Here is a 25,840-nt window from a genome sequence, read left to right as displayed (position 1 = left end):
GCGCCGCTATTTATACACTACTGAATTCTGTTTGCCGACGTTTTGCTGACAATATTGAAAGACATGGCCCATACTCTTCCTTTTTTTGTACTGTCTCTGTCTGATGTTGGTATCAGGATCACACTGAATTTATAAAGTACATTGGAAGGTGTTACCTCGTCTGTTTTCCGGAAGAGATTGTATAGAATTGCTGTTAATTCTTATTTAAATGTCTGGTAGAATTCTCCAGTGAAACCCTCTGGGCTTGGAGATGGAGTGTTCAGGAGTTTTCTGGTTAGGAATTGAATTTCTTTAGTAATTACAGGACTAACCGTGTACTCTTCCGTGTCGGGTGAGGTGTGGTCGTGTGTCTCGAGTAACTCATATCGAGTCGTCAAATCAGCACGTGTCACTGTTCACAGTGATTCCTCCGTGCCTTTCCGACGTCTGCACGGCCTGTGGTGGAATCAGATGTCATTCCCGCGTTTGTGAGCACCGTACTCTTTCCTTCTTTGTCACGCCTGCGAGACATGTGTCCATCTTATTGACATTTTTGAAGGACCAACCTCTGTTTCATTGCTCTGCTGGGTCCCGTCTCACACGGGACGCGGGGTGCCACGTGAGCGTCATGTGTCCCCATTTGCAGACGCGGGGGTCCTGGCAGGGAGGACAGGCTCGGTGACCTGGGATCTCAGCGCCAGCAGATGGGGGAGCCCGGACCGCGTCCGAGCCCCGAGCTCGGCCCCCCCAGCCTGCAGCGGGTGAGCCCACGGGCAGGAGGGCGCTTTCTCCGCAGCAGGTGGGGTGACGTTCTTTTCTTCCTCCGTGGCCACAGCGGAGGGCGTTGAGAACCGCGTCGGAGAAACTCAGAAACCGCTCGTCCTTCTCCGCTAACGTCGTGCACACCGCTCCGGGCACGCGGGTCAACAGGTACATCGGCCGCCTCCTGGAGGCGCGCCAGATGGAGCTAGAGATGGCCGACCTGGACTTCTTCACCCTGAAGTACAAGCACGCGGAGCGTGAGCGCAAGGTAGGCTCCAGCCGGAGTGCTTGCGGGGGACCGGGCCCTGGCTGCGGCCCCCGTGCTTGTCCTGCTGAACTTGGGGCGGCCCCCGCATGGCTCGGGCCGCCGCTGACGGCCAGGCGTGGTGTCTCCTAGTACCACCAGCTGCAGGACGACTACTTCACCTGTGCTGTGGTGCTCGCGCTTGTCCTGGCTGCCGTGTTCGGCCTCGTTTACCTGCTCATCATCCCACAGTAAGTGCGGCGGGCCCCGCGGTGGGGGGAGTCGGGCCGGGAGCCCCCTCTGTGTCCGCCGCCGGCTCCTCCGTGGTCCCCATTCACGGGGATGGCACTGGCCAGCTGCCCCGCCACCCGTGTGTGTGTGGGGCGCTCGCTCCTGGCTTGTCCCTTGTCAGGCGAACACTCGTAAGACACCCACCGTTCTCGGTGTTTCCATCCGCACCACGTGTACCCTCGACTCCAGGACCGATGTTGAGGGAGAAAAGGCACACGGGTTTCTGGGTGTGCATCTATTTCGGACATGTGAAAAAGAGAAAAAGTGGTTTCTGGAAAACGAGGAAAGTGTAGGAATTTAATGACATTTGGTTTTCCGAAGTCAAAGTGAGCTTGGTTGGCAGTGCTTGTTTTCGGCGGGAAGACCCACTCTCCTTCCGGACAAACCACTTTCTTGACAAGACATCCCTAGGGGAGTCGTTCCCTTTTGTGTTTCCAGAGTTTCCAGAAAGCACAGGAAGCTGCCCTGTGCCCAGACCCTGGGAACACAGCAGCCACCTGCTGGCCCTGTGTGGGGACTAGCTTTTTCTAGAAAAGCTGCTCCCAGATGACATCCAAAGGGAGGGCTGTGCCCAGTGGCCCATCCTTTGGGAGGGAGGACTTCACGGTGCACCCAGGTGGAGGGAAGTCGGGGTGGAGACAGGAAGGGACTTGGCAGAGAGCTCAGGGGTTGGAATCACAGGCGCTCCTTGGGCACGCCATGCTCAGCCCTGCCCGCAGTGACCCTGTGGCTTATGTCCTAGGAGCGTGGTTGTCCTGCTGCTGCTGGTGTTCTGCATCTGCTTCCTGGTGGCCTGTGTCCTGTACCTGCACGTCACTCGCGTCCAGGTGCGTGTGTGCGTTTGTGTATTCCTGTCCGCATGAGTCCTGTCCCAGCGCATCACCCGGTTCACTGCGTGAGCCCCGTGGAACGAGGGAGGCTGGCTGGCGGGGCCGTGTCTGCTCACCTGCAGACTGGGGACAGTGGGGTCCTCACTATCCTGCAGGAGGATTGGGTTGGGGGGGTACCCCCACGGTGCCCTGGGTGCCCTGGCCAGCTGCGGGTCTCATGAGCACCCTGTGCAGACTCCCTACCATCTTTACTTGGGTTTTGTTTTACATTTCGAGTGTGACTCTGAAAAGAACTTTGCTCTTTTACCCATGAAGTCACCTGTTGAATAGTGCAAAATGTACCTAAATGGGTTAAATAAAATTTCTTGTAACAAAAATGACTGAAGCCTCTGTGACGAAAATGATAGAATGTACTTGAAGCCGATAAAAGAAGACCTAAATAAGTGTAACTTCTGGTTACTTCTGGATGGAAGGATTTCCTAGGACAAAAATGTCACACTGGCCAGTTCTGCTCCTTTCAGCGCCACAGCGTGGGGCATGTGGTGGCAGGTGGGGTTAATTTTAATAAAGAGCTTTGTTTTTGTTTCTTTTTTTTTTTTTTTAAGATTTTATTTATTTGACAGAGAGAGAGAAATCACAAGTAGGCAGAGAGAGAGGAGGAAGCAGGCTCCCTGCAGAGCAGAGAGCCTGATGCGGGGCTTGATCCCAGGACCCTGGGACCATGACCTGAGCCGAAGGCAGAGGCTTTAAACCACTGAGCCACCCAGGCGCCCTGTTTTTGTTTCTTTTAATGTGGGCAGTTTGTTGACCTGGGAGGGGAAGCAGGAGCTCAGCCCAGGATTAGGGTTAGGGGGAGCTGCGCCGGGGTCCCGGCCACTCACAGGGCGCTCTGCACCGTCTGCCTCGTGCCTGTTCGTAAACGCCTGTTTTTACAGTAACCTATTGTGTGGTTCAGTGTTTTCCAGGATGCCTGACCATCCAGATCCGCACCGTCTTGTGTATTTTCATCGTGGTCCTAATTTACTCCGTGGCCCAAGGCTGTGTGGTGAGCATTGCCGGAGGCAGCAGGGAGGAGCTGGGGCACCCAGAGGAGGCTGGTGGTCTGAGGGGGATGGCAGGGGTCTCCAGCCCCGGGCCCCGCCCGCCCTGCTGGGAGGAGCTTGGAAGGCAGAGTAGGAGGGCGGGTCCTAGGCCCTCTTGAGGCCCTGGGGTGGGGGTAGGGATGTGGGTCACATGGGGGGGGCGGGTCACTAGGGGGCAGGTCCCTGGGGGGGCGGGGGTTACCTGGGGTGCCTGTCCTGAGCGAGGGTCTGTAGCGGGCTGGTCCTGAGCAGATGTCTCCCCGACCCTCTGTCCTCTCCAGGTGGGCTGCCTGCCCTGGGCCTGGAGCTCCAGCCCCAACGGGTCCCTCATGGTCCTGGCGCCCGGCGGCCGGAATGCCCTGCTGCCCGCCGCGCCCTGCGAGTCGGCCCCCCACGCCCTGCTGTGCGGCCTCGTGGGCACCCTCCCGCTGGCTGTCTTCCTGCGGGTGTCCTCGCTGCCCAAGATGATCCTGCTGTTTGTGCTCACAGCGTCCTACATCCTGGTCCTGGAGCTCAGCGGGTACACCCGGGCCTCGGGGTAGGTGCGCTCCCCCAGCGGGACATGCCTGGGTGTGGTCGTTTGCGCCCCCTCGGGCACTGCCTGCTCCAACCCGTGGGTCAGGAAGCACCTGGGCTCTGCGGCTTCTCCGTGTGTTTGTCTGGGCCCCGCTCTCCGGGCGAGAGTGGCTCGGGCCTAGGTCCATGGCAGGTGCTGGTGAGCTTGGTGTCCTGGGCCACACAGGGCCAGGCCAGGTCTAGGGCTCTTAGTGCTGACGAGCTTCCCTTCCTCATTCCCTGCAGGGGCGGCGCGGTGTCTGGGCGCAGCTTCGAGCCGATCGTGGCCATCCTGCTGTTCTCCTGCACGCTGGCCCTGCACGCGCGGCAGGTGGACGTAAAGCTGCGGCTGGATTACCTGTGGGCGGCACAGGCAAGACACGCCCTCTCTGCCCCGTGGAGGCGGGAGGGTGGGTGGCTCGGGCAAGACGCGCCTTCTCTGCCCCGTGGGGGGCTGTGCGACAGAGGGGCCCCTCAGGAGGGGGATAGAGCTCGTGTGGGTGGCGGAGGCAGGGCTGGGGCCCAGGAGGAGGACGGGGCCGGGGGAAGGCAGCGCTGGGCAGCTGGTGACCGTCTAAGGGGCCCTGCCTGACGGGCGCACGAGTGTGGTGGTGTTTCAAGCAGTGAGCTGCCCATCCCCAGAGGCATTCAGGCCCATGGGGATGCAGTGCACAGTGGCCATGCCTTCTCTGGGCTGCCTGTGACAGTGGGTCTCCTCAGGGTCATGGGAGACTCCGGAAAACACTGATGCCTGCACCATGCACCCCAGATTTAGTGGGTCTGCAGGTGGGGGAGGGCGGGAACCTCCGTCATTTCTGAGCACGCTGGCAAATTCCCGCACCAGAGTCTTCCTGGGGGCTGAGGAGTGCAGATGTGGGACCTGTCCCAGGGCCCTGGCCCTGGGGAGGGAGGCGACGACCACCAGAGGCTCGCTCTGCCCACCGGCCTAGTGACCAGCACCTGGGGCACTTCTGGGCCATTCCTAGGACGCGGGGCTGGTGTCTCCGGGACCCGCTCGTCACCTGCTGCGTCCTCAGCCTTCAGATGGGGAGGCCATCCGGCTTTCGGGATCAAGTTCAGACTCCGTCTGTGCCACGTGCAAACTTCTTGACGCTGGGCAGGTTGCTTCTGCTTGGCTCCCCCGTCTAGGCGTGGGGAGGAAGCGTGCCGCAGGATGGAGGCCCGGGAGTGTTAGCCCTCCAGGGTTTTCTTCTTCTGATGTATCCAGAAGCAGCTTTCCAGTGTCGGGGGCATGGAATTGTGTTTGTTCTCACGGGGGTGGGCCAGTAGGTGGGGCGCGGAGCACGGAGGTGCAGGGCCTGCACCCAGGCGGCTGGGACACGGCTGAGCTGGGATGACCAGGGGTCCGAGTGGGGTCTGGGGCAGCTGGGAGCCTCCTCACTCTGGGAGCCCCGTGTGCAGCCAGAGACCTCACGCGGGGGGGGGGGGTCGTCAGGGCACTGGAAAGCCCAGAGGACTGGGAGTGAGGCCGCCCACGCCAGGGAAGGCCATCTGCTTCATTCAGGCAGCAGTGCAAATGCTGACCCCTCCTGAGACCTGCGCAGACCCCCAGAAACGATGTTCGCAGGCCGTCTGGGCACCCTGTGGCCAGGGTAGAGTACGGTCACTGTAGTTTCCCACGAGGATGGGGTTGGCGGCGGTCCTGGTGTGGGGCAGGTGGGTTCTGGCGGCAGAGCGGGCGGCAGAGTGGGACCCTGCCTTGCTCACCTCCAGGGACGCCCCGCCTGCAGTGGCCGGTCCAATACTTCCTGGCAAAGACAGGTCTCGGCCAAGGACCTCAGGGCAGGATGTGTATCCAAGATCCCGAATGAGGATTCTGTTACTCTGAGCAAACGAAAGAGAGAAGACAGGCACGTGTGTATGCACACGTCTATTCTGCAGACATACGTGTATCTGCGTGTGTCTACATATAGACACACGTGTGCTGGGGAGGACGTGGCTTAATTACTCTGTATTACGTGATGGCCGCCGGGGTAGGATTCCCGCTCCACATGACTCGTTCCTGGGAAGTATGCGGTTCAGCGGTTTTCGGTGTACTTCGGTGACGGTGGGGTGGCCGTCACCGCGGGCAGCGTTAGAACACAGGACGGCCCCAGAAAGGACCTGTACCCATCAGCGGTCGCTCCCGACTTCCGCCACCCCAACCCCGATCTCCTTACTGTCCTGGCGGAGGTGCCTGTTTCGGTTCTTCTCCATCCCGTGTGCTCAGTGCGTGTCCGCTCCAGGCACTCCCTGCCCCGTGTACCGGAGAGACCCTGCTCCTGAGGGGCCGTCCAGCGCCGACAGCCGCGTACATGGGCTCCCAGGAGGGAGGCCTGACTGAGGCCGTTTGCCAAAGTCTCGCTGGGTCAGAGAGAACGGCCCCTGTTGTGGGCTCTGCCGAGGGACCCGGTCTTGTCTGGCTCTGGCTGGCTGTCCAGGGTGGCCAGGCTGGCTGGTGTGCAGGGGTGCCCACCCCGCGGTCCGCGGGCCCCTCCGGCTTCTGGTCTGGGTTGTGATTCGCTGCTCGGAGCAGGGAAAACAGCCTCAGGAGGAGCCGGGGAAGGGGACAGGCTAGGGGCCTGTGAGTCTGGCCTCCAGCTCGTTCACCAGGCGCCTGCTCCGCGGCTGCCCTCCCAACCCAGACTGAAGCGGCGTGTGCTCTCATCTGGTCCCGCAATCGCGTTTCTGGGCATCGGCGTCCCTTGAAATGTCGGTAAGACCGGCGCTTGACCCTGCCCTGGGGTCCTCCAGCACCCCATGCCACACCTGGCCCCCGCCTCCAAGCGAGCTTTCCAGAGACTTCAGTGCTGGAGAGACCGTCCCCGTGTCACCGGGAACGGTCACCTACACGCAACCCATGGACGTGTTTTTCCAAGGATGCATAACAGGAAATGCCACTTCACCTTCCCGTGAACCCAGCAAAACAAGGCCATGTCTACACTTCGCCTGTCTGCCCCTGGGGACCTAAGCCTGTCTTGCAGACATCACGGAGTCTCACACTGTTGTGAAATGGCCAGGCCAGAGCCGAGGGGTTAATGAATGACCGACCCTGGGCTGCCCGCAAAAACCTGCGTGCTCGGGCTTGCCTCTCTCTGTGTGGCCGTCACGGTGCTTTTGTTCCAGAACCGTGATTTCTTTGGACTCCCCAGGAATTTTGATGGTGATAGGGCAGCGGATGTCTGTACCAGAAAATGCTTGACTCAGGAGGGTGGTTCCCATGGGTCCTGGCGCCATATTGGTGGTGCTCAGAGGGAGGGCAGCCCAGGAGGGACTTGCGTGTGATGTAGGAAGGGTTCTACGTATTGTTGGATTCACTTGGCCAAAATTGGGTAAGATTATTTGCATTCCGGATCATGAGTGGTGTTGTTCTGCAGTCTTGGAGGGCAGAGAGTGCTTTGAGGTCCGAGTGAAGCAGGCCTCACGAGGGACACGTGGCTTCCTTTTTGGGTTTCTGGAAGAGTCCGTAGAGTTGGTACCATTTTTTCCTCAGATGTTTGGGGCCGTGAAGCCCGTGGGCTTGGATTTGTTTGTATGTGTCCAGGGCGGGAAGGTTTTAACCAAAATCAGTGTTTCTAAAGGTAAAGGACTATCAGGTTTTCCATTTCTTTCCGAGGCATTGTTGGAAATTTATATTGTTCCCTGAACATTTTTCATTCTCTTGTCACAAAATTGTTTTTACTCTTCTGTCCTTACCCGCTTGCCATCTATAGGATTTGTGGTGACGTCCCCTCTCTCCTGCGGAGGTAGAATTGTATAGACTCTTTTTTTTTTTTTTTTTTTTTTTTTGATCGGCGTGACCAGAAGTTCATACGTTTTACTGATCTTCTCAAGAAATAGCATTTGGTTTTATCGATTTTCCTGTTATTTTTGAGTTTCCCGTTTCAGTGGATTCCACTCTCATCTTTACGTTCTTCTGATGACTCTGCGTTTGCTTGGCTCTTACCTTCTACTTTCTCGAGATGATTTGTATCTTCTCTGATTCTGGGGTTTTGTTATCCATTTTCCTCCAAGAGCTGCTTTAATCCCACCAATTTTGACATTGTATGTCATTTCATTTTCCTTTGATTCAAGGACATTCTGGTTTTGTGTGTGTACGTGTGCATGTGTGTGCGTTTAAGGTCTTCTTTGGACCAAAAGTTACAAAGAAATACATTCATCTTTTGAAGGTTTCTCAGCGATCTTCTTGTTTTTGACTTTCTACTTAGTTATATTGTGATCAGACCTTATGCCTTGTAGCCTTGAATCCTTTAAACGTCCTGAGAATTCTTCTGTGCTCTGTGCTCCATTCTGTTGCTATTGGGTGGTGGGTTTTTAAGTATCAGGCCGGCTGAGAGTGTTCCTCAGTCCCCCAGGCCCTCACAGACTTTCTGCCCATCCTGCCGGGTTTTGAGAGAATCATGTGGAAACCTCCCAACTGTGCCTTGCACGGAAGGCAAATGCCTTTGGAAACGAGCTGCGCTGCGGAGGGGACAGCTTGAAAACAGCGTGTTGCTTGCGTCTCTCACGCGGTGACAGGGACAGTGCGTGCCGCCCACACTAGCTCTTTATCACCCCGTACTTAGGGTTTCCGGGTTGGTAGGAAAATCTCACAAAAAGAGAATTTCAGTGGCTTTTCTCATATTTGTTAAAAACACAGCAACACAACTTTTTCTTCTTAATTTGTAAGAAGATGGACCCTTCTCGAACACACGTCACGTAAACCTTTGCATGTGGAGATGCATTAAAAAATAGTAATTTTTTGCTCTTCTGCTGGAAATAAATATCAGTGAATTCTAGGTCATTGGAAAGACACTGAATTTAGAACCAAAGCTTTTGATCACAAAGCGATAAACCAAGATTCTTTATTTTGCAAAGTTCGAGCGCCTTCACTTGCGTTGTTTTCTGTAAGGAATCTTAGCACTAACGATATTTGGGGGAGAGCAAAATTTTTAGTGCCGTCAACAAATAAAACCGCTCCCTTAAAAATACGGACTTCCTCTTCATCTCACCCTGCAGAAAGCTTCTCTTGCCTCTGTCGGTGCGCGTGTGTTGAGAGGGAATGACCTGCACATGTCCTGGGAGAGGTTCCGGCTTCCTTCCGGCACCTACCTCCCTCCCACGGCCGCAGCCTCCCTCCTGCAGAGGCCTGCTCGTCTCCACCCAGTCTTGTAGCTTCTGGGCTCCCTCTCCCGTGCCCCTTCCGATGGCGCGCTGCGAGGGGGACAGAGCCCGTCCTGTTGCCTTCCCCAGCACAGCGCCCAGAGGAGGCCCAGGGCTGCTGGCCGCACCCCTCATCCTGGCCGCACCATCCCCTGTGTTCCAGGCTTCCTTGTCCTTGTGCCTGGCTTCTGCAGCTCTGCCGCCGGGAGTCACCACTTCTCGCTTTAACTGGTGGATGTTGCACTGAGTTAACAGTAACGGACAGTTCTGGGCTTAGTAGGTAGTACACGCTCCCTAACTCTTGATAAGTAAGAGCGTGATCCTGAAATGGAGCATTTTCTCTGCATTTTAGAATGAGGAAGCTGGAGCCTGTCACGTGGCCATGAAGCAGGACTGGAACTGGGGAGGGTTGCCTCCAAGCCCAAGAGCCATCCCTGTGTCACTGTTGTCACCACCAGAGGCCAGTGTCCCCAAGCCCGAGGCAGCCCGAGAACTGTTCTCCAAATGGTTCCTTTCACAGATTGGGCTGGTGCCAGGTTTGGGAGCTCGGGTGAATGACCAATGGCCATCTGGTGGTTTTGGTGTCGAGGGCTGGCGTGGTTGCTGCAGCAGGGCGGGAGTCACTGCTGCCAGCTTCATTAGTCTGTGCAAAGGCCCTGTGGTCCAGAGGTCCTCCAGCTGCCCAGGAGCATACCCTGGGAGAGCCCCCTTTGGCCGCACCACCTGCTCTGGGGAGTGTGCGCTTGACTGAGTCCCGTTGATGCTGTATCTGTCCCAACCCCAGGTCCCTGCAGGTCTCCCTGTCTAAGGGCCCAGGATGTCAGTGGTGCTGGCAGTGCGAAAATTCCAGAGGAAATGGGATTGGCTGCCTGGCTTTGGGCGTCCCGAGTGACTGACACAGGTGGCAGATGCCTGTGAATGTTCTGGGGCACATTGGAGGCTGCCTGGGGGAGCCTCAGGTGCTGCAGGGGTCTGGGTCCCAGAAGGCAGTGGGGAGTATACCCTGGAAATGGGGTGAACCCCCCCACTGTCCTTTGAAAGTCACAACTGATTGGGGTGGGGACTTACCCAGAAATTCGTGGCTCCTCTGGGCCCCTGGGATGTCCATGCAGGGGCTCTGCCTGGGGCGGGGTGTGGAGACGAGCCGGTGTAGACTATGGGCCAGCGGATGATTGCAAAGAGCCAGGTGCCGTAGGAAAGCTGCACCCATGACTGGTGTGGGACAGATGTCATTTAAAGCCATCGGCACAGGTGCAGCACGGGCAAGTAAGGGCTTGTTTCCAAGGAGCGGGTAGGGGTCGGCAGACAGAAAATCGCCAAGGGGAAATGTCAGGGGTGTGGGTCTGAGGGTCTGAACTAAGAGGCTTCCGACTGGGGACAGTGCACGGTGTCGGGTGTCCCCTGGGAGTAAGGGGCTGGGGAGCCCCATTTGACGTCTTGGGGGGGGGTCTCCTGGACTCCTGGTTCTGCCGAACGCGATGCCAAGGCTCTTAGACGCCCACGCGGCGCTCGGCTCAAGGGTTGGGGTTGGGGTCCGCCTGGTCTGGGGCAGTCTGTCACGGGGGTGCCCAGCAAGGGGAGGAAGCCGCGTGGGTAACGGAGGCTCTGCCTGCAGGCGGAGGAGGAGAGGGACGACATGGAGAGGGTGAAGCTGGACAACAAGCGGATCCTCTTCAACCTCCTGCCGGCCCACGTCGCTCAGCACTTCCTCATGTCCAACCCCCGGAACATGGTGAGCGGGCATGGCCTCTCGCTCCACCAGCGGGGCTGCCTGCGGCCAGGCGCCCACCCGGGGGGACCCTCCCATCACATCTCTGCTTGGAATGGCCAAGCTTGAATGCTTCTGAGCCCGGGCCACCCGGAGGCTGAGCGGGGCCCCCAGCATCCACCCGCCCGGGCACCAGGAAGCTCTCTCGGTCCCGGGACAGAGCAGAGCACCTGCCACCCTGCCTGGAGGGAGAATGGGCTTCAGGAGCCCGCGTTCAGGGCAGCCGGGGGTCCGAGCTTGCTGCGGAGGGAGACTGGAACCACCCACAGAGCAGGGCTCACACGCGCCAACTCAGATACAAAGAGGCTTGGTCAGCCTTTTTGATCCTAAAGGCACGGGGCCCAGGGCTCAGCCTGACCGGCTTTACCCCGAAGCTCCCAGGGCTCCCAGGGCAGCTCAGAGCCCACGCGTCCTCGCCCGCCGCCCCCCTCCCCTGCCTACACCTGCCGCCTGGTGCCGCGGCTGACCTCACCTCTGCCCCCAGGACCTGTACTACCAGTCCTACTCGCAGGTGGGCGTCATGTTTGCCTCCATCCCCAACTTCGACGACTTCTACATCGAGCTGGACGGCAACAACATGGGTGTGGAGTGCCTGCGCCTCCTGAACGAGATCATCGCTGACTTTGACGAGGTGACTGAGCCATGGCCCCCAGAGTGGCACGTCCCCCCGCACACGGACCTGAGAGGAGGAGCGTGTGTTCTGTCCCCTGGGGGGGTCCAAACCGACCCTGACCATGCAGGAGGGGCCTCTGCTGCCCGCAGGCACTGAGTTCCGGGGGGGGGCGTGCTGGTTCCTGTCCCCTAATTAGTAAAGATGGAGGGGAGGGGCGGGCAGGAGCCTGGGGTCTGCTCCCTGCCCCAGGACGTCTCCTCAGGCTGAGTCTCAGGCCGCTGCTGCAGGGCGGGGTGCTCTGCTTGGTCCCTCCTGGGCTCCTCTTTCCCACACCCTTGCCGGAGCCCCTCAGATCGGCCCAGACCTTGTCCAGTGGCCCACAACATAAGAGACATGCTGCTTCCCAAAACAGGCTCGCCATCTGCCCTGGGGTTGCACCCACAGTGGCTTCTCTTGGTTGTTACGTAATGTTTAACAGTTTTGTGTTTTATACCAAGCTCATGGACAAAGACTTTTACAAGGACCTGGAGAAGATCAAGACCATTGGGAGCACCTACATGGCTGCGGTGGGGCTAGTGCCCACGACAGGGTCCAAGGTGGGTGCTGTCTGGGGCTTTGCTGCTCAGGGACTGGGTCCCAGCTCTGCCCCAGACTTCTCTGGGATTCTGTGCGTATTCCCTGATCTGGACGCCAGTCTGTCCTAGCATCGGGTCAGGACAGTGGCCTGTGGGCTGTCCACTCAGGGGCCAGCTCTCTCCAGACTGTGTCGCATGGAGAGTCAGCCCCAAGGCCAATCTCAGGGGCTTGCCCTGGCCCTGCCCTCCCCACTGACCCTCCCTCAACAATCCTGCCTCTTCCTCACTGGCCCTGCCCCCTCCCTACCAGCCACACTCCAGCCCTGCCAGTGCAGCACCATGGAGTGTTCCCCTTTCCCAAAGCAGAATTGTGACTAAAGCCCTCGGGTTGCCCTTAAAAAAAAGGCAAGAAAAGAAAGGTAGATGTAAAAAAAAAAAAAAAAATGCAATGAATGGAAAACGGTTATAAATATGGGAGATACTAATTCAGCTCTATCAATGATCACTTTAAATGTGAAAGGAAATATGCCAATTAAAAGAGACTGACAGAGGGCTGCCTGGGTGGCTCAGTGGGTTAAGCCTCTGCCTTCAGCTCAGGTCATGATCTCAGGGTCCTGGGATCGAGTCCCGCACGGGCTTTCTGCTAGGCGGGGAGCCTGCTTCCTCCTCCTCTCTCTCTCTCTCTGTACTTGTGATCTCTCTCTGTCAAATAAATAAAATCTTAAAAAAAAAAAAAAAAAAAAGAGACTGACAGAGTGGCCGAAAACACAAGACCCAACTAGGTTTGCTACAAGAAACACACTATAAATATAAAGACACAGATACCTTAAGAATATACGATGTAGAGGGAGGTCGCATTCTAGCACTCATAAAACAAAATGTAGGTGGCACTCTTAAGACAAAACAAACTTCAGATCAAGGAAAATGATCAGATAAAGAGGGAGACTGCAAGATAGTAAAGGAGTCAGTGCCCTAGGAGGACGTTACGGTCTTTAGCATGTACATGCCTAATAACAACACATCAAAATACACAAGGCAAAGCACAAATGGGACCATGAGGAGCGACAGACGGACCTGCTGTCACAGTTGCAGACATCAGCACCCATCCCAGTCACGGGCAGATCCAGCGGGCTGCGCTCCGCTTGCACCTTTAAGGTGGTTAAAGGGAACAGCATCACGAAGCACCTGCATAAAATCCGCACCTACCGGCGACTCCATGTGACAACAGCAGAACACACGTTCTTTCCGAACTCAGATGGGACATTCGCCAAGACAGAGCACATCCTGGGCCGCAGAACGCACCTTAACAAATGTAAAACCATTGAAATCCTACAAAGTGTGTTCTCAGACCAGAATGGAATTGAACTAGAAGTCGATTGGTGGGGAGATAACTTGGAAAATTCCTAAATATTTGGAGGCTAAGCAACACTTGTCCAAATGACACGAGCCAAAGAAGGAATCTCAGTAGAGGTTTAAACATGTTTTGAACTAAATAAAAAGGAAAATGCAATTTATTGAGGTCTGCGGGATGCAGCAAAAGCAGCCCTTAGAAATTTATGTCACTGAAGTACTATATTAGAAGACAAGAGCCATCCAAAACCAGTCATCTGTGCGCGCGCTGTAGGAAACTAGAGAAAGAACAATAGAAACCTCCAGTAAGAATGGGGAGGAAAAAAGAGCACAAATCAATGAAATTGAAAACAGGTAGGCACTAAAGAAAATCAATGATGGGGCGCCTGGGTACCTCCATCGGTGAAGCGTCCAACTCCTGATTTTGGCTCAGGTCATGACATCAGGGCTGTGAGGTCCAGCTCTGCATTGGGCTCCCTGCTCAGCATGAAGTCTTCTTGAGATTCTCTCTTTCTCTTCTGCCCCTCCCCTTGCTCGTGCTAAAAACATACAAACAAATAAATAAATATTTTTTAAAAAGAAAATCAATGAAACTAGAACCTGGGCTTTTGAAAAATGAAAAGTTGATAACCTCTGGCCATGCTAGCCGATAAAGGAAGAGAACACAATTACTAATATCAGAAATGAAAGATGGGCCACTTGTACTGAACCAAAACACGAGAAAGTATGTTATGAACAACTCTGTGTCCACTAGTGTCATAATTTCGATCAAATGGACCAATTCCCTAAAAGCCAAAATCTCAACAAGGGGAAATTAAAAATTCCCTAAAAGCCAAAACTCAAACAAGGGGAAATTAAAAATTTTAACAGATCCATGTCTATTAAAGAAATTGAATCAATAATTAGTAACCTTCCAAAAGAGAGGTAGACCCAGATGGGTTCACTGAACATTTAAGGAAGAAGTTATACCAGTTCTCTAAAATCTCTTGTAACTCATTTCTTTCTAACTCATTCTATGAGTCCAGTATTACAATAATAAGAAAGTCAGATAAAGAAACTACAAGGAAGGAAGACCACAGGTCAGTATTTCTCATGAGTAGGGATGTGTGCGTCCTCAACAAACATTAGTAGGTTGAATCCAACATTGTATAAAAACCATAGAGCACGAGGAAGTTGGAATTGGATGTCCAGATACCAAAGCTGGAGCAACGTTTCAAAGTGAGTTCATGAAATTTACTGTAGCAACTGGATAAAGAAGAGACATCACAGGTGACCATGTCATTTAATTCCTGCAGAACAGTCACTTGACAACATCCAGCACCCCTTCCTGATTTTATTTTTTTTATTTTTTTTTTCCCCTTCCTGATTTTAAAAAACAACTGTGAGTAAACTCTACGAATAGGAACCTTGTCAACTTGGCAAGGAACATCCACAAAAGCCCGGTAGCTTTCCAACACACCTGATGAGAAACAAAGCTTCCCCCTCAGATCAGGAGCATGGTAAGAATGCCCCTTGTCATCACACCTATGTGACCTTGGTATTGGAAGTCTTAGCTAGTGCAATAAGACAAGAAGAGGAAATAAGTGTATGTAGACTGGGGAGGAAGAAATAAAACACTTTTCACAGATGACATGATTATGTAGAAAATGAAAAAGAATCCACAAAATGTTTGTGATAAGTAACCGTAAGGTGGTAGTAGGAAAAAAGATTATCAGATAAGTCAGTTCCCTACACATCAGCAATAAGCAGGTAGAATTTGAAATTAAAAACACAGTGCCATTGATTGTCGCCCCCCCCATTAAATACTAGGTCATGTTTAACAAAGTAGCTACAATGCTATCTCTGGGAGGAAAACAATCTTTGATGCAATAAATCAAAGAAGATCTAAGTAAGTGAAGACGTAATGTTCCTCTGAGCGTTGGAAGTCCCATGGTCTAGAGGTCAGTTGTGGCCGTCGATCTTACGGATTTACACAGTTTCACTCCAAAGTCCAACAGGTTGTTCTGTGATGTTGACCAACTGCTTTGCAGTTTACCTAGAGGTGAAAGCCCCAGAGTAAGTTAACACAGTACAGTAGAACAGAACGGGGTTGGAAGACCGACACTCCTGACTTCAAGGTCAACCAGAAAGGGTGCCGTGATCAACACAGTGTGATGCTGGGGGAGAACAAACAGCTAGATCGATGGGACAGAATAGAGCCAGACAGACCCATCAGGAGAGTCAACAGACCCCCGACGAGAGGGCAGACGGAGCCGAGGTAGCCAGCAACACACAGTGCTGGGACACCGGCACATCTGTCTGTGTAGCCGGATGTTAACTCAAGATGTGCTGAATTAACTCATAATGGATCCTGGGTCTCCGTGTAAAAGGCGGAGAGAGAAGAGAGAGTAAGAGAAGATCTAGGTGACCTTGGGTTTGGTGATGAGTTTTTAGATACAACACTGAAAGCATGATCCGCAGAAGAAAGCATCATTCTGCTGGATGTAAATTAAGAATTTAAAATTCCATGTGGGAGATACTATAATGAAAAGACAACCCACAGACCGAGGGAAAATCTTTGCAAACCACTCTCTGATAAAGGACTTGGATCTAAAATATACAAAGAACCCCCCAGGGCACCTGGGTGGCTCAGTCGGTCAAGTGTCCTACTCCTGATCTCCGCTCAGGTTTTGATCTGAGGGTTGTGATTTCAAGGCCTGCTTTGGGCCCCAAAATAGATACCAAGAACTTTTAAAACTCAGCAGTAAGAAAATGAACAAGCTGATTAAAGAGTGGTCAAAAGATCTGAACAGATCTCTTCCCGAAGAAGGCACCCATGAGAGGTAAGTGTAGGGAGATGCTCTGTGTCACGTGTCATCAAGGAAATGTAAATCAAGACAGCGAGGCCCCACTACACACGGATCAGAACGGCCAACATACAAACCCTGGGACACCCAGCGCTGGCAAGGACCCAGAGTGACAGGAACACGCCCCCATGGCTGGTGGGGATGAAGAGGGGCACGGTGTGTCTAGAAGACAGTCTGGCCGTTTCTTACAGAATGAAGCATACTCTCAACCCTGCGATCCAGCAATCACAGTCTTTGGCATTTACCCGAAGGAGTGGACAGAGTGTGTCCACACAATATGTGACCTGAGTGCTCACCGTGGCTGTACTTGGGACTGCCGAAGCTTGCAAGCCTCGAGTGTCCTTCATTGGGTGAAGGGATAATGCACCGCGGTCCATCCAGACAAGGAGTTGCTCTTCAGCGCTGAAAAGGAACGACGCATCACGATGGCAACACGTGGAGGAAACTTGGATGCATTTTCCGGAGGCAAGAAGCCAATCTGGAAATGCTGATGCTAGAGGATCCCAGTTATGGAACGTTCTGGAAGAGGCACAACTGTGGAGATGGTGGGAAGATCGGGAGTTGCCAGGGGGCTGGAGGAGGGGGATGAACACACGGGCATGGGGGACGGGGTGGGGGACAGTGATGCTGCTCTGTGTTATGGTACTGTTGTGGGTGCACGAAATTCTGCATTTGTGGAAACCCACAGGATGTACACACGTACCTCCAAGCCCAGTGTGACCTGTAGTTAGTAACCGTCGCGGGTCACTGTGGGTGCTTCGGTGGTAAGGAAGGTCCTAATGCAGGAGGTGACCGGGAGGGGAACCATGTGAGGGAGGTGGCCGACAGGACTCTTATCAAAGGAAGGCAATGGACCGTTGTCATTATTTGGCACGAGAGAGGTTGTGTAGCAGCACAAAGCAGTGGAGCCACGGGCTCTGCGTGAGGGGAGACCGCCCTGCTTCCCTGTGCACCTTGGGCCGTGGCAGCCCCTGCCCCTGCCTGCAGGGCTGTGCAGCCTGTCGAGCGGCCGACCTTAAGCCAGCACCCAGCCTGCACGCGGTGGACACGGTTGTGCCTGTGTGATCCGGTCCCTGACCCCCTGCGGGGATGGCAGGGCCCCTCCCAAGCATCCCCAGCAGTCAGCCTTGCCCTCGCTCCCCCAAACGTGGTAACCCCCGTCTGCTCATGCACAGGCAAAGAAGTGCATCTCCTCACACCTCAGCACGCTGGCCGACTTCGCCATCGAGATGTTTGACGTCCTGGACGAGATCAACTACCAGTCTTACAACGACTTTGTGCTCCGCGTCGGTACGTGGCTGTGGGCGGCCGCCACACGGGCCAGCACGCTGCACCCACCCCACCCGGGGCTGGGGGACGCCCGCCCTCACCTACGTCAGGGCCCCAGGAGCAAGGGTGGGGCCTCCCGGGGCAGGCCTGGGGACAAAGGGACCCTCTACCCCAAGGGGCACCGTCCAGCTCTTGAAACACCTCTGCGTCCACATGCAGCTGGAGGAAAATGCCCCCAGAGGTGGTTCTAGAATTCAGACATCTAGTGTCCAGAGAAATATCTAAGAGCCGGGATGACGTGAGGGCGGCAATGTGGCTACCAGAGCTGGAGACATTCTGAGGCTCCAAGCACAGCTCTGAGGCCTGGTGCCCGTCTGGGTGCCCGCCTGGCCTGCAAGCCGCATTCTGGCTTTGTTCTCAGGCCGGAGCTCCACCATCCATGCAGCGATGTGCCGGGAACAGACACTTCCTGCCCCCGGGGACCTGGTGGGGTGCGAGCCCAGGCCCTTCCGCCCAGCAGGTGGGCTCTGTCTGGCCCACACCCCTGCAGCCACGGGGTGGGGGGGTGGTGTGGGGGGAGCAGCCGCTCAGGCCCCTGTTGGGTCCCCAGCTCAGCCCCAGGGCCATCCCACTGCCGGGCCTGAGGCACGGATGAGGCCAGGGGCCCCAACATCATTAGCACCTGTGCCTAACCTGGAAAAGTCTGTGCGTGGATGCAGAACAGGGGACATGTGATGTGGTGTCAGCAGAGCCAGGAAGCCCTGTTGTGGGATGGCTGCAGGGGTGACTGGCGTTCTTCCAGCAAGTTGGGGGCCTCTGCTCCCTACTTCAGGGATCCTGGAAGACCGAACAGTGGTGGGCCCCACACCCTGAACGCCCTGCATGGTGGCAGCCTAGGAAACCGTCAGGAGCCACTGTGCCTCCTGGAAGGGGACTGCGGGGGGAAACTGCTGTTCTGCAGTCTGAAAGGCCTCCTGGCAGCGGGGTTGCTGGTCCAGGAAATGGGACTCTCTCCGCTCCCCGGGGCTCATGTGTAAGCAGACACTGGGACTGGGGACCACCTCGTCCCAATGAGGTGGGTCCTTACTTTGGGAAGGGGTCCTGGGCTAGGTGACCCCAGGAATCCATGGCTCTGAGAGGGGCAGCTCCTTCCCCCGAAGCCTTGCCGGTGCTGACGGCACTCCGTGGCTGTCTTCCAGGCATCAACGTTGGCCCCGTGGTGGCCGGGGTGATTGGGGCTCGAAGGCCACAGTATGACATTTGGGGAAACACGGTCAATGTGGCCAGTCGGATGGACAGCACCGGTGTCCAGGGCAGAATCCAGGTCAGTCCGCTAGAGTTGCCCGGGGCGTGGGTGCCATCCTGCAGGTGTGAGGCAGGTGCAAGAGGCCGGGGAAGGGAGGTGGTGGCGGGGGAGCAGCTCAGTGTCCCTCCCCCGCCTGCCTCTTCCGGGTAGGGACACAAAGCCGAAGCTGCCTAGTGCATTGTGTCTGTGCCCTGCAAGGCAGGACCCGAGCCCGGGGTAGTCTTGGTTTGGTTTGTCTCGTGGCCCTGGGGGTCGGCTCCCTTGTGGCCGCGTGCTGAGTCAGGGGCATGGTGAGTGCTGGCCCGTCCAGCATCCAGGACTCTGCCCACCTGCCCAGCTGCCTTACATGGAGGGGCTTCCTTGGGTTTCGAGGGTGGGTGCTGTGGGGCTGCCTGGCTGGGAGGCTGTGGGCAGCTCTGACATTCTGTAGCAGCCCCCTCTCCTCCGCTCCCCCGAAAGGTTCTAGGACGGTGCCTGCCCTTCCCAGGCACGCACAGGTATGAGCGGCTCTCAGGATCCCCCTTCCAACCGTGCAAACCCAGGTCTGCCGGGGCCTGCACAGCAACCCCCGGGGGGCCTCAGGGGAGGCAGAGCCTGTCTCCTAGTGTAGCAGCGGCTGGCCTCTGGGCTCCCGCTGGGCACTCTGAGCAACACTGGGTCCAGTGCTGGCCTCTCCCTCTGGCCAGATCCCTGATGAGGTCCTCCGAGACCTGGGTGTACCCAGGCGCCAGCCCGCTCTCCCAGGGCCGTGTGTTCAGTCCCCCGCCTGGTCGCTGGAGGGCGCTGCCTCCCTGTCGGGTGCCTGGTGGGCCCTTAGGGTCTCGTTAAAGTTTAACTGTCAGGAGGCTCTGCTCACAGTGGCCCCCACTGTAGTCCTTCCTTCGAGTTTTTTGTGTTATTGTGAAACACACACTACGTTTTTACCAAGTTCACCATGCGTGAGCGTGCTGCTTGGAGGTGCTAAGTCACGCTGCCGTCCCACAGCCCATCCCGGGACACCAGGCCTCCCTGGGCCAGGTCACCCCTGGGGGGGACTTGCCAAAGCCCCATCCACTCTCCAGCTGCTCACATGCAAGTTCGCAGTTTCCACAATCACACTGTGGTGAGCCCCTCCTGGGCGTAGCACCAGGCCTGTCCCCGGTGGGCCCCCAGGGCCATTCTCTGTGACGTGGCTGCCGCTCAAGGCCTGGCCTCCCCTGGCTGCCTGGCTGCGGACATGTGCCTCTCCAGTCTGTGTCCCCGGCTGCACGCGGAGCACCCCCTACACCCTCTCTGCCCAAGGCACCACTCCCGCCAGTGGCCCCGTACACCGCCCCGCCCCCTGCCTGCTCGCAGGTCCCCTGTGGATTAAGAGTGAGGGCAGATCCCCGGGGGTACCTTGGATGACCACAACCCCACGTGCCCCCGTTCTGACCCAGGCACCTGCCACACGGGGTCCCGTGGGTCCGACAAGCCCTGTGACCCCCCGGGTGGCCACTCTGCGTGCTGGGGTGGTCTTCCCACACCCCCCCCTGCTGCCACCCTGCGTGCTGGGGTGGTCTTCCCACGCCCCCCCCTGCTGCCACCCTGCGTGTCTGTGTCTGGACTCCCCAAGGCACAGAGCACTCAGCTGCCCCTTTAACGCCCCGTGCCCCAGAGGCCCTGTGATAGGGGAGCTCTGTGCAGACGGGACCCCTCCTTTCCATCAGGCCCGGTGTCAGTGTCCCGGATGCCTGCGCCCCGGTGGGACCATTGTCCGTGCGGGGAGGACGCGGTCTGTCCGTCGGGCCACAGGTGCTGCCTACACCCTCTCTGCCCAAGGCACCACTCCCGCCAGTGGCCCCGTACACGTGCCTCCTCCTGCGTTGACAAGGAGCACGCCCCCACACCACTGCTCCTTTTAGGAGTCCTTCCTCTGCCTCTGGTCCTTTCCTTGAAGGGCGCGCGGGACGCCGATGTTACCCATCTAGCTTTGCTTGTCCCGCTCCTCTGTGTCCGGGCCGCTGGCGTGTGCCTGGGGTGTCCTGGGGCTCACACCCCGTTCAGGTGCTGCTTCTCTGTGTCCTGTCCAGCCTGCCGCACACCCTGGGCCCTCCCCCCGCCAAGAGCGCTGCTTTCCAGAGCCTGCCCAGGCCTAGTGGGGTGCTGGGCCTCTCGCGTCCCCTGGCGCTCTCTGATGTTGGGGACAGGTCACAGGGGTGGAGGAGGGAGCACTCTGGCAGCCCTGCCCCCGGGATCCTCCCCTGCTGACCCCCTGTGACGCTCACCTGCTTTCCTCTGCTGCAGGTGACCGAGGAGGTTCACCGGCTGCTGCGAAAGGGCACCTACCGCTTCGTGTGCCGTGGGAAGGTCAGCGTCAAGGGCAAGGGTGAGATGCTAACGTACTTCCTGGAAGGCCGGACCAATAGAAATGGCTCCCAGGCCAGGTCCCTGAACGCAGAGCGGAAAATGTGTGCTTACGGGCGACCTGGCCTCCAGACCAGACTGGGCACAGGCCCGCCCCCAATGGCCCCAATGGCCGGTCCCCCAGTCAGAGCTGGGCTGGGGGCTCTGCAGGGCTCGGGGCTCCCGCCGGGCCCTCATGGCCAGCACCCGCCCCCCGGAGCAGCTGGGAAGGAGGCTTAGTGGAGCCCACGCTGGCTGCTGGGGGCTCCAGCAGGGACCAGCCCGGCCCACAGATCAGAGCCTGCAGCCAGAGGTTGGGCTGCAGAAGGGGTGCCGTCCCGGCGTGACCCAAAGCAGCTGGGCAGTGACGGGCCGGGCGAGCCCTGGCCACCTGGATGCTGCCCACCTCGGTCCTCTCCTCGGTGGCCGAGGAGCGGCTGCCTGGGGTTGGCCAGCTCAGCGTCCAGCGTCGGGACTTGGGAACATCCTCCATGGCCCCAGGCTTCGGTTCAGCGGGAGCCGTGGAGCTGTGGACGGCAGAGCGGGAGCATGCCCTGAGAAGGCCTGCAGCAGTCCGGGCTGGGAGCCAGGCCTCATGCGTGTGTGTCTGGGCCCCCGAGCCCAGATGGGGCCGGCCTGCAGCGCGCGGTTTGGGGAGAAGCCACGCACCCAGAGGGGGGCTGCTGGCTTCCTTTGGGAGCCCTTTCTCGAGGGCCAGAGGCGGGTCTTCTGGAATTCTTGGGGCCCCGAGCCACGTCTCTGTGTTGCGACCAGCATCATCCCTGCTCTGCCTGCGAGTCCCGAGATGTCCCTCAGCCCCCCGATGGCCTCGGCCCTACAAACCCTGGCCTCACTCGTCAGGGAAGGAACCAAGATCGGGGCCGCTGGGTCCTTGCTGCGCCCGCGTCTGGGGCTCCCGCTCTCCTCACAACAGCACAAACCTGCATGGATTTTGAAACAAGCGAACCATACCTCAACACAGAGAAAGCCCCCTGCGGAGAAAGCTGTACCCCGGATGTGGGATTTCAGAGTGAGTTTGGGGGACACCTGCAGGGAGAGGGCTGCAGGGGACTCTGGGGAGGCCTGGGGGTCTCCCACGCGCCCAGGTGCGGACCAAGGACGCGTGGGATGTGTTGCTAGGGGCGCTGGGTGGCAGCTCCGACCGTAGGCGGAAGGCAGCTTGGCACTGGTGGGCAGGGGCTCGGCTTACTCTGGCTGAGCCCCTGTGCATGTCCCCGGGCTGTTCCTGTGGTGGACCCGCGAGACGTGATGTCCTTCGTGAGGCCTCAGCCCTGCCCGGCCGTGGGGCAGCATGGTCGGCTGCCAGGCCGTGCGTGGATAGCCAGCGATGTGGGACTCAGGACGGAGGTGGGTGGGTGGACGGCCTCCCTCCTGAGAACCAGCTCTGCGCAGGGCCACCGAAGGCCATTGCTACCATCACTACTGAGAAGGACTCTGTGGCCCAGCCGTCCCCGTTCAGCCTTTAGAGAGACGTGGCATGATTCCTTCAGGGGAAACCGAGTCATCTTGGGAGTCCCATGAGCATGTGGCCCATGTGGTGTGCCTGTCTGTGCCAGGCTGCGGGACTGAGGACCTGGCTAGGGTCCTGGAGCCTGCCTGCCGGTGGCTGCCAGGCTTCCATCAGGGCAGTCTGGGGGGCAGCGGATCACACTGAGGTCCTGACCCCGTGCTCGATTGCATGGCAAAGGGACTTCACAGACAGAACTGAAGGTTGGGCCTTAGGCCAGGGGCAGGATCCTGAGCTCTCTGGGTGGGCCGCCTGCCTCCTCGAAGTGGACTCAGAGGCAGGGTGGTCAGGATGGCCCAAGGATGAGGTTGCTGTTTAAAGATGCAGGGACCCAACCATCAGCCATCGGGGAGAGGAGCTGGCTGCCCCTGCAGAGACATGCCGTGGACTCCTTGTCCACCCAAGTGACCCGGGGGCAGGTGGACGCCAGCGAGAGTCTCCGTGGCCCCCAGCCCTGCTGGTCCCGGACCGGGGGTCCACAGGACCAGGAGCTCTGGAGCCCTGACTTGTGCGTGGCCGTGGCGGGAGGCCGTGGGACCACCCACGGCGCCAAGGCCCAGCTCCCAGGAGCACGCGACACGTCGGTCATCAGCAGTCCAGACTCTACCGTTCCCGAGGGCGCGGGAGCCACCGCAGCGATCCTCGGAGGCGGGTGCACGATGTCTTCCTCTTTATTTGTGATGAGACTGTATGATCTTGCCTTATTTATTTTTAATCTTGTACCGTATTCATGGGCAAAGTTAGCCTTTCGAGTAGGGTTCTCTCTAAATTATTTAAGACGCTCTGTAAATAGTGCACTGTTTCAGGGGACACCTGTTCACTCCCACCAAAAATGAGAACAGCCCCCCCAACTCCTGTGCGCATGGCACTCTTTATCCAGATGTGTGACGTCCCTAAGGCACCACGCCCCCGCTTGGGGGCGCCTCAGCACTATGGGGGGACCCGCGTGTCCCTCGTGCACCACTTAGGCCCAACCTCCGTAGTGCAGAAGGCAGCACCAAACTTCCAGGCACTTCCACGGACCGCTGGGCCTGGGGGGTCCGCTGCACGGTACGTGTAAGCTACAGCGTGGAGCACCCCCACCACCACCACAGCAGGCCCTCCCTCCCAGGCTGCACGTTAGTCAGACCCCAGAGCCACAGCGCTTCCAGACACTTCCTGTCTCCAGAGGCAATAACTAACCTGTGGAGACAAGGCCAGTCCAAAGCCAATGGTGATTCCAGCACAAGCCATGCACACGAGTTTGCCCACATTCAACCACGTCATGGGGCGGGGGGGCGACACCCCTGTGGCCGCCCAACCCCTCCTGCAGACTCAGCTCAGGCCCTGAGTTCTGTGGGGTTTGTCGTCGGTGTCCCAGGCACAGGGAGCAGAGGGCCAGCCTCAGCCCTGTCAGTGAAGTCACCCTAGGGGCTAATGCACGTCTGTGCCCACCTGCGACCCTTCTAACCCATCTCAGCGCGTGCACTGGGTGCAGGGAGCCTCCGGGCTGGGACACCTGTCCTGCCTGATGAGCCTGCTCTGTGTGTTGGGTCTGGGCCCCAACGGGATCCAGATGATACGAATGCCTGCTCCCGTCCCATCAGTACCCAGAAGTAGTGTGAACCCCTCCTTTGTCCTGCTTTTGAAGAAGGAAGGGTCCTGTGGGCCTCACGCTTGTGTGCCCTGGACAGGTGGACCTAGCTTCATTTCAGCATGTGTTCCCGGGATTCCCCAAGTCTGGGGTCCTGCAGGCCCCTCCCTGTGTGGCCATCTCCACCCATGACATGCATGTGCAGCCCACGAGGCAGGGGCTCCCTAAGTGTGTACCTGCCACTGCGTGGGAGCCGGACGTGGGGGGTAGGGAGGCGCCCAGCCATGTGGGAGCCGGGTCTCCAAGATGGGGGGCACCCTGCAGCGTGGGAGTCGGGTCTCGGGGGTTGGGGGTGCCCCGCTGCACACCAAGCAGCTCTCTGACTCAGCGGGTCCCAGAGCACTGACAACACTTGTGATTCTGAAGCATACGGGCCTGTTGGGTCCATAGAAAGTTGCCCCTGGAAACCAACTTGACCTGATTTTGTAGCGACTTCAGTTTTAAAAACAACAAAACTTAAAAAGCAACAAATCAACCTCCTTACAGGAAGTTGGTTTCAAAATGTTTGGTTTGGGGGATGACTAAGGGGCGGGGAGGGGCCGGCTGGAAGCCGGAGGGCACAGCTGCGCCCCTGCACCGCGTCATGTCCTCCCCACCCCTGCAGTGTGCTTGGAAAGCCTGGTGGGGAGTTGGAGCCCTGGTGGGGAATTGGAGCCCCAGCACTCTCCGAGGGGATGCGGAGACCACGTGGGGATGGGACCTCTTCTCACAGTATCTGGGTTTGCATTTCCGCCCGTGAGTCTTAGACTGGGCTGGGTTGAAGTCTGGTTCAGGGATTGGGTTGCTAGGGGTGGCCTGAGGACCCCCCCCCCGCCGGAGGGCGGGGTGGGGATGAGGTAGACGGTCAGGAAGGCTGTTTGGCTCAGCCTGAGGAAGAAACTCCAGCTGTGAATTTTGTCAAGATGGACTGAGGAGGTGGGGGATTGGTGCTGACAGGCAGCCGCCCGGGTCGTGAGACAGAGTCCCTGATTCTGGGTGGTGGGTGGCGACGAGCCAAAGACAGTCCCGGCGCCCGGAGACGGTGTGGGCCCCACAACTGTGAATGTAGGGGTGCAGGGGTGGGTGTGCAGGGGCGCCAGAGTGGGAGGGACGGCCTGCTGTGGCTAGGAGCATGAGGCAGGGCCCCTTAGCTCCTCCCTGTGCCCGGGGCCAGACTCCACACCCTCAGGGCGCTCCCGGGGACACCCCGGCTCCAGACACCAGCTCCTGTGTGCGCGCACTGGAAGCCGGTCCTGGGATGCTGGGGCGCGTGGGTCACCTCCGTGTCCAGTTCAGCGAAGTAAGCCTGATTTCAGAGGCCACGTTTCGGGACTAGACCTCCCTAAACAACCTCATGGTAATGACTCATACATTTGCATTTCTTAAATTTCCCTGAAAATGGTCATCTATCTCCTCCCTGTCAGATCTGCTCATGGAGAGAAACAGTAACTCTTCTGCTGGAGCCATGCTGCGATCACATCTGTGTGCATGTGTGCCCACGTTCACACGTGGGCACACATGTTTACGAGCATGTGACTGGACATGTGCATGTGTGTGCGTGTGCACATGTGTGTACGCGTGCCCGCATGCTTGTGTGATTGTACAGTGCGTGTATGTGTGTATGTGTGCACACGTGTGTGTGTGTGCACATGTGGGTGTGTGCATGCATGAGTATATGCCACACCTGGCAGGGGAGGGTGTTCTAGACACAACTCTTTATCCCT

The 25,840-nt window shown here is 57.7% G+C and overlaps 1 protein-coding gene across 1 annotated transcript in view; it reads left to right on the top strand.

The window, feature by feature from the left end:
* ADCY1 (adenylate cyclase 1) overlaps positions 1–24,810 on the top strand; it is a 90,409-nt gene extending 65,599 nt beyond the window's left edge. The window contains exons 9-20 of the mRNA XM_044245717.1: positions 815–1,009; positions 1,139–1,236; positions 2,019–2,103; positions 3,062–3,151; positions 3,470–3,726; positions 3,990–4,116; positions 10,501–10,617; positions 11,138–11,284; positions 11,764–11,862; positions 17,213–17,327; positions 18,506–18,630; positions 20,878–24,810. Of these exons, the coding sequence (XP_044101652.1) occupies positions 815–1,009; positions 1,139–1,236; positions 2,019–2,103; positions 3,062–3,151; positions 3,470–3,726; positions 3,990–4,116; positions 10,501–10,617; positions 11,138–11,284; positions 11,764–11,862; positions 17,213–17,327; positions 18,506–18,630; positions 20,878–21,216 (1,794 nt within the window). The 3' untranslated portion in view covers positions 21,217–24,810. The remainder of the gene's footprint in view (positions 1–814; positions 1,010–1,138; positions 1,237–2,018; positions 2,104–3,061; positions 3,152–3,469; positions 3,727–3,989; positions 4,117–10,500; positions 10,618–11,137; positions 11,285–11,763; positions 11,863–17,212; positions 17,328–18,505; positions 18,631–20,877) is intronic.
* Positions 24,811–25,840: the final 1,030 nt, after the last annotated feature.

Source organism: Neovison vison, chromosome 4, assembly GCF_020171115.1.
Source record: "Neovison vison isolate M4711 chromosome 4, ASM_NN_V1, whole genome shotgun sequence".
Lineage (NCBI taxonomy): Eukaryota > Metazoa > Chordata > Mammalia > Carnivora > Mustelidae > Neogale > Neogale vison.
This window is presented reverse-complemented; position numbering and strand designations above follow the sequence as displayed.